This window comes from Lindgomyces ingoldianus (assembly GCF_010093535.1).
Source record: "Lindgomyces ingoldianus strain ATCC 200398 unplaced genomic scaffold BDR25scaffold_45, whole genome shotgun sequence".
Classification (NCBI taxonomy): domain Eukaryota; kingdom Fungi; phylum Ascomycota; class Dothideomycetes; order Pleosporales; family Lindgomycetaceae; genus Lindgomyces; species Lindgomyces ingoldianus.
The window spans coordinates 203,238-209,508 of NW_022985206.1; the positions used below are offsets into that span (position 1 = coordinate 203,238).

Below are 6,271 nucleotides of genomic sequence, written 5' to 3' on the forward strand. Positions count from 1 at the left end.
GGCTTGGCATCTGCTTATGGTCCAAAAGAAATGTTGCAGCCAAGGGCAGAAGCCTCGGTTCAGCTTCTCTGTGTGAAGGCCCGCTAGGCGAGTAATAATATAATATCAGGAATTGGAAAATCAAGAAGTTATTACTTGAAGAGTATTATGGCTTGTCGAATCAGGCGACAAGAGAGTCGCATAGTAATTTGACACATGAAGAAACACGTAAGATTCTAACGATGTCATAATATCATTATCATGGGTATCACGAACCCAAAACCCAAACGAAAACCAAATCAACGCGATGCAATGTGATGCTGCTCAAAGTTCAATCAAATCCGGATCCCCCACTCCCCTTAGCAAGACAATCGTATTCCCCGTCTGACACGGAGCACCAATCTTGTCACTGAACCTCAGCGGTCTTCCTCCCTCGACGTGGAAGACTCTCAGCTTGTCCTCTTCGCCTCCACCACGGTTGTTCACGTTCTCGACTTGGAGTGCTTTCGCCGCAAGATCGAGGACGCGGCCGACTGTCCAGTCCTTGTTATAGAAGAATTTGCCGCTCGGGTATTTCGATTTCGTGGTATCGGCGGAGGCTTTGACGTGGAGGTATATTCGCTTGTCTTGGGGAATCGATGATTCACCCCTTGCTGTCTTCTTCAGCTCATTTATCTCTTTCAGCCGCTGTGCAGCGGTCTTCTCTTCCTTCGTCTTGAACTTCTCAGCGAAGGCCGCAACCTTAGTTTCTCTAGTATTTTCGAAAGCCCTGGCTCTGGCGCCCCAAGCCTTCCGAAACGACGATAGCGCCGACTTCACGGCCTTCTGCCCCTCGGAAATAGTGGTGGGCCGCGCTCCTATCAGCTTCAAGTTTTTACAATCGTGGTCCTCTTGCATGCGATGCTTTAGGCAGTAGTGGCGGTTGCAGGTCGTGCAATGATTGCCTGGCATGCGGTTCGTATAGATCAGCATCTTACAGCTGGTGTCAGAGCACTGGTGGTCGTGGTTCAGTAGGGAGGGCTTCGGGAGGGATGCATTCGTGCTCGCGTTGAGGGCGTTGCGTTTCCGTGCCCATTCTCCTTCCTTGGGACATTTGTGCGAGGTTTCCGATCGGTGGTCAAGGCAATAAGTCCTCCGAGGGAATAAAGTCAGTAATCGTCTTGTCCCGCTCGTGACGCCCACTTACCCCCGGCAACTCTCACACCGGAAGGGGAGGAAATCAAGTACATGGCAGTAGGCCATCTGGCAGTGGGCGCCAATAGCCTCAACGTCGCCGTTAGACATCTCAGTGAAGCTTTCAGGGGTTGAGCTCGACTGCGACGGGGCGATAAGAATTGAGGGCGTCATATTGAGAACCAAGGCGTTTAAATACGTGAGATGGAAGTGGCGGGAATGAGGAGGGATGAAGTAGGGATGAGAAATCCGACGAAGGATCGAGAATTCTCGACGTACGATCCGTAAGGCTCTGAGAGCTGATGCCGCTCCGTGAGGCTGAGGGACAAACTTCGGAACGAATGCCGAGGCCGGCAATAGACATTTGTCTAAAACGCTTCCGCCTTCCGCCTCACCAAAGTCCCCAACTTCCGAAAACAAACGCGGCAATGATACAGAAATAAAACTTCGTAAAAAAGTTGTATATAAAAGAGATCTGCAAGGCAAATTATTTCTATACAGAAAGGAGTCTATCTTTCTACTGTTGCCATCTCGAAACGCCTGTTAAAGTTGGCCTAACTTTGGTGTTCTTCGCAGAGGGGAAATGAATCAATTCACCCCGGTGAGGCTGGGCGGATTCAGGTGCCAGCATTCTTCAAAGAATGCGATAAAGGACTTGGATTCCTTGAAGAAATTTGCTTCGCCACCATGATGCAACTTGCGACACGACTCTCAGTTTAGGTTGATGACGAGAGGGCATGGAAAACCAAACCCTTTAACTGCAAGAATAAAGCGCGAATATATTTGGCCCGTATCTTGAACTCAACCATTAATTAGTGTTTGTATCTGAGGAATATGGTGATTATTGCGGACTGCGATCCGTAGTCGGCGCGGGATGCTTGAGACAAAGTTGGCGGCTGTGGCCAACCCCTGCTCGCATGCTGTCCACCATTGGCGACTGCCTGCACCTTGAAAAAAGGCACATTTCAGTGCCAATGTCTCTTTAGTACGGATTATTCCTAAGCTTATTCCTTATCCTCCCACTACCCTCCCTAACAGTGTAGGTGGATTATCCTGACGTATGTCTGCGTCGCACCCTATTTACCAGTATCAGCCACTCCCGCGAGATGACTGTATCCGACTTCTTGTTTTACTCCCCGGATCCTACGATGAACCAAAGCTGTCTTGCCGGCTCCTCTCTGTCCCGCTCGAGGAAGCACCCTCCTTTGAAGCACTCTCTTATGTATGGGGAACGCCAGTAAACACTGCTGTGATCGACTGTTGCCGTGGATACTTGCCAATCCGTGCGAATCTAGAAACGGCCCTTCGACAACTCCGACATCGTGCTGAAACGAGATGGTTATGGGTTGATGCTCTCTGCATCAACCAAGAGGACGATAGTGAGCGTGGAAACCAGGTTAGAATGATGGGGCTTATTTATTTCCAGGCTACTCGTGTTGTTATTTGGCTTGGGTTGGACGATACTCAGTACGAAGAGGATGGTGTTTTCGTCCAGGTCCCGGCTTCAGGAGTGTTCGAGACCATTTCAAAAACTGCACAGAGAATCTTTGAAGACATCGAACGTTTTGACGTCATAAAATCGATGCCGGTGGTTACCCTAGATGACCTTGGACGGTACGACATCACCAAATGGAAACACCTTTCTTCATTTATCCGGCTCCGCCCATGGTTCCACCGTGGATGGGTCATTCAGGAGATCGGACTAGCGGGTGATTCCCTTCTAGTTTGTGGATCCGTAGAGCTCGGCTTCTGGGACTATATTATTTTCGTTCGCTGGCTCGTGACTCAGGGCCGACTCCTCTGTACCTTCTTTTGCATCGACGTGAGTCACCAGGAGCTTGCTGCCGAATACTGGCAGTCAGTTCGTATGCACCCAGAATATTTGGAGCATCCCAGTGATTTCCTATCAGTCCTTGCAGGAGCGAGAGGGGTGCAATGTACGGATGAGAGAGACTACGTATATGCCTTTCTAGGGCATCCATCTGCTTTCCAGACTAAACCTGGAGATGCTGATCCATATCTGGATTACAAAGCGAACTATACCAAGCCCACCATCGTGCAGCCGAACTACGCCAAGGCAGCTGAAGAGGTATATATGGAAGTTGCTCAGAAGCTCATCCATCACATGGGCAATCTGGATGTTCTTTGCTACGTGAACCACACCCAGGAGACATTCAATGACAAGTATCCAACTTGGTTCCCCCGCTGGAATCTTACCTTTGCTAAATCATGTCTGGGGCTTAGCGGGGATCACTATTATTCCGCATCTATGGATTCTGTGCCTACCTTCAGTTTTCAGTCCAGTGGTAGCTTGAACCTAAAAGGACACTACATCGATGTCATCGACTGGGTGAATCTCATCCCAGAGGGTTTCGGAGGTGCTTTGTATTCCTCACTTGTACCTGATGGTTCACCGCCACCGGTCCAGGACCAGCTAACATCTCTTTGGAACATGTGGAAGTACCGAGCTTGGCAAAAATACATGTCCCGCACCTCACAGCGCCTTACGCCAGCTTCTTTCGCCCATCTTCAGGATAATCGAAATCGATCAGACTTCCTGTACACTCTCACAGCAGGCTTAATCAACAGGGAGTCTGCAGAAAACAACTCCGAGCAATTTCACGCAAATGTCGCTGCTTTTGAAAGGCGCGTGGCATCGGCCTCCGAGTCCAAAAACACTCTGACACAACCCAGCCACACTAGCGACATGGCCGGTAATGCCACAAGATTCCTATTCGACCTGGAAATACATGCCGAGGGCCGCGTCTTCTTTAGCACAATGGCTGGTCGCATTGGCCTCGGGCATCTTCTAACTAAGGTTGGAGATGAATGTTGGATTATTGCTGGCGCGGCAACGCCGTTCCTCTTGAGACCTTCCGGGGGTGGATGTAAAGGGCAGTCAACGGAAGTAGGGTATAAGATGATTGGGGAAGCGTATCTGCACGGTGTGATGAGGGGTGAAGCATTTAAGAAAGAGGACTTGGTAGATGTTGTAATTTACTGAAGCAGAGGAAGTGAATTTCGAATAATGTCGCATTACGCATATGTGACCACAGCTGCGAATCAAAGTTGCCTCTCAGCGTACAAGCCTTTGGTATGTTGATAGATTGAGGTCATTGAGGGACAAAAATCTGGCAGGAATACAACCACAGAAAGAAAGTGAATGAGAGACGCGGCGAAGCGACAATGTACCAGGTATCACAAGTTACAAGGTCTACTCTCTGTAATATGCTAGTCTCTATAGCCTCTTGCTGTAATAACTGGAAAGGTGCTATAAAGCCAGGTGTTCAATTCCGCACCGTTCAACGCTATAGACCTCCGATGTAACGGCATTAAAATTCCATTCATAGTGTCTTTGTCTGCCATGTTCCTGTCGATGTCCGCTATACCTCGGGATGTCACGCGCTTTGTCAATGATTCTCCGCCTTCACAATAAATGTGGATAGTATATAAAAACGACTAATCCTGGAGATTCTCTTCAGAAACCTCAACAAAGTCGTAAACCCCCAAAATTCAGGCAAAGATATTTAGTGTTTTGAATCGGTCAACATCGGGCACACTCAGACCTACTTATCCCCGCCCGCAATATCTTGAGCATATTCCTTCGACATTGTTTGAAGAGAAAACAATACCATGAACTTTAGCGCACCCAGCAAAAACGAAGCAGCAAGGCCATTATCTGTGACGATCATGTCATTCGAAACAATTCTGAATTAATTACCTAAAAGACGATAAAACCGGTAAAGCATTGCCGTAGAAGGATAAATAGTACTGCAACAATCAGAGGGAGGGTTGTTATGACACAAAAAATTGAGCCGTGAGGGTGGGTATGTAAGAAATGCGATGGTCAAAGAACAAATTCTCATCGTGGGTGGGGAATGTAAGATAGGGGTACAAATCCAGTTCCTCCGTAATGGATAGTCGAAGTAGGAGGTGTGATAGAGACATTAAATTAACTTGATTTCTAGTTTGTATTCATTCCTAAATTAGACGTGTTGTGAACGAGTAACATTCGTCCCTACGTACCAAGAATCCTACTCTACTAAGTAATATTATTAGTTATATGTAAAAATCAGTGCATTTCTTAGCGCTTCCCACAGGATTTTCTCCCCTACTAAAATAGTATAACGTACCTTACATAGGAGTTAGTCACACAAGCGAGTCAGTCACTTGTGCTAAGCCCCTACTAAAACTCCCTTAATTATAGCCTATAAAAACCTACTTTAGCCTTGTATAGTATAGTACAGCATAGAATATTATTTAAAGGCTATTTCTATTACTTACTTACACATGTGTAAGTTATATCCTACTTTATAGCACTATTTATAGCGCCTTTAAGTTGCCTTATGTGAGAGCACTGTGAAGCAGGAAGCATGAAGCGCAGAAGGGGGTACAGGATAGTATTAATAGACAAATCCTTAAGGAGACTCAGGGGTTTGTAAGAGGATATATATATATGTGCTAGAGCACGTAACAGGACATTATGTGCCTAAGGCTAGGATAAGAGCTCTCTAGAGAGAGTCTAAGGCATGTCTAAGTTAACTATAACACAGCTCTTTTTTTTTTTCTATAGGTTGTTCTTAATTCTGTAATTAAATAAGTAAGATTTTATAGTAACTTAGACTAGCTCTAGGCAGACCTACAGTAGAGACTATATAAGTTACACCTAAGTAGTACTTATTACTAGTAACTAAACTTTAAAAAACTTTAGTAAAAAAACTATATTTAAAAAAGTATAACTAAGTAATTTAAAATATTATTACTAGTACTATAGTTACTAATATAAAGTATTTTTATTTTATTAAGTTAAGCTTAATAAGCTTATAAAAGCTAAGTAAAGTAAATAGTTTATAATTAAAAAGCTTACTATTATAAAAGTAACTTAAAATTATAACTTTTTTTTTTTACTATTTTGTTAAAGCCTACTTTTAAAAGTTCTAGTTTTTTTAAGTACTAATAAATTAGTGCTTTAAAAATAATTTTATATATAAAATACTTAAAAATTATCTATACATAAGCATAACTACGTCTATACACGCGTATAGCTAAATTAAGTTGCCTAAAACGTTAGCTATCTAGCTACTACGCTAAGAGCTAAATGTACTTAACAACCCTCTTT

General features: G+C 44.9%; 3 protein-coding genes across 3 annotated transcripts; 1 reads left to right on the plus strand and 2 right to left on the minus strand.

The window, feature by feature from the left end:
• Positions 1–220: 220 nt before the first annotated feature.
• On the minus strand, positions 221–1,425 carry BDR25DRAFT_307194 (AN1 zinc finger protein). The gene is made up of 2 exons (XM_033690796.1): positions 1,166–1,425; positions 221–1,111 (listed from the first exon to the last, which is right to left on the minus strand). The coding sequence occupies exons 1-2, from the start codon at positions 1,324–1,326 to the stop codon at positions 304–306; spliced, it is 969 nt and encodes a 322-aa protein (XP_033541327.1). The 5' UTR covers positions 1,327–1,425; the 3' UTR covers positions 221–303.
• A 660-nt stretch (positions 1,426–2,085) lies between these two features.
• BDR25DRAFT_96601 (HET-domain-containing protein) lies at positions 2,086–4,385 on the plus strand. Its single transcript, XM_033699313.1, has one exon. The coding sequence runs from the start codon at positions 2,213–2,215 to the stop codon at positions 4,154–4,156; it is 1,944 nt and encodes a 647-aa protein (XP_033541328.1). The 5' UTR covers positions 2,086–2,212; the 3' UTR covers positions 4,157–4,385.
• Positions 4,386–4,718: 333 nt separating this feature from the next.
• On the minus strand, positions 4,719–5,100 carry BDR25DRAFT_361549 (uncharacterized protein; the record flags this gene model as incomplete). The annotated part of the gene is made up of 4 exons (XM_033696436.1): positions 4,719–4,831; positions 4,883–4,923; positions 4,957–5,013; positions 5,048–5,100. 4 exons carry the CDS (start codon positions 5,098–5,100, stop codon positions 4,719–4,721), a joined length of 264 nt encoding a protein of 87 aa, XP_033541329.1.
• Positions 5,101–6,271: the final 1,171 nt, after the last annotated feature.

Bases quoted from the DNA above. Each gene is read 5' to 3' on its own strand.
- BDR25DRAFT_307194 (XM_033690796.1), bottom strand. From the start codon at position 1,326: ATGACGCCCTCAATTCTTATCGCCCCGTCGCAGTCGAGCTCAACCCCT. The intron at 1,112-1,165 runs GTAAGTGGGCGT...ATTCCCTCGGAG, and splicing joins CGGTGTGAGAGTTGCCGGGG to GACTTATTGCCTTGACCACC.
- BDR25DRAFT_96601 (XM_033699313.1), top strand. From the start codon at position 2,213: ATGTCTGCGTCGCACCCTATTTACCAGTATCAGCCACTCCCGCGAGAT.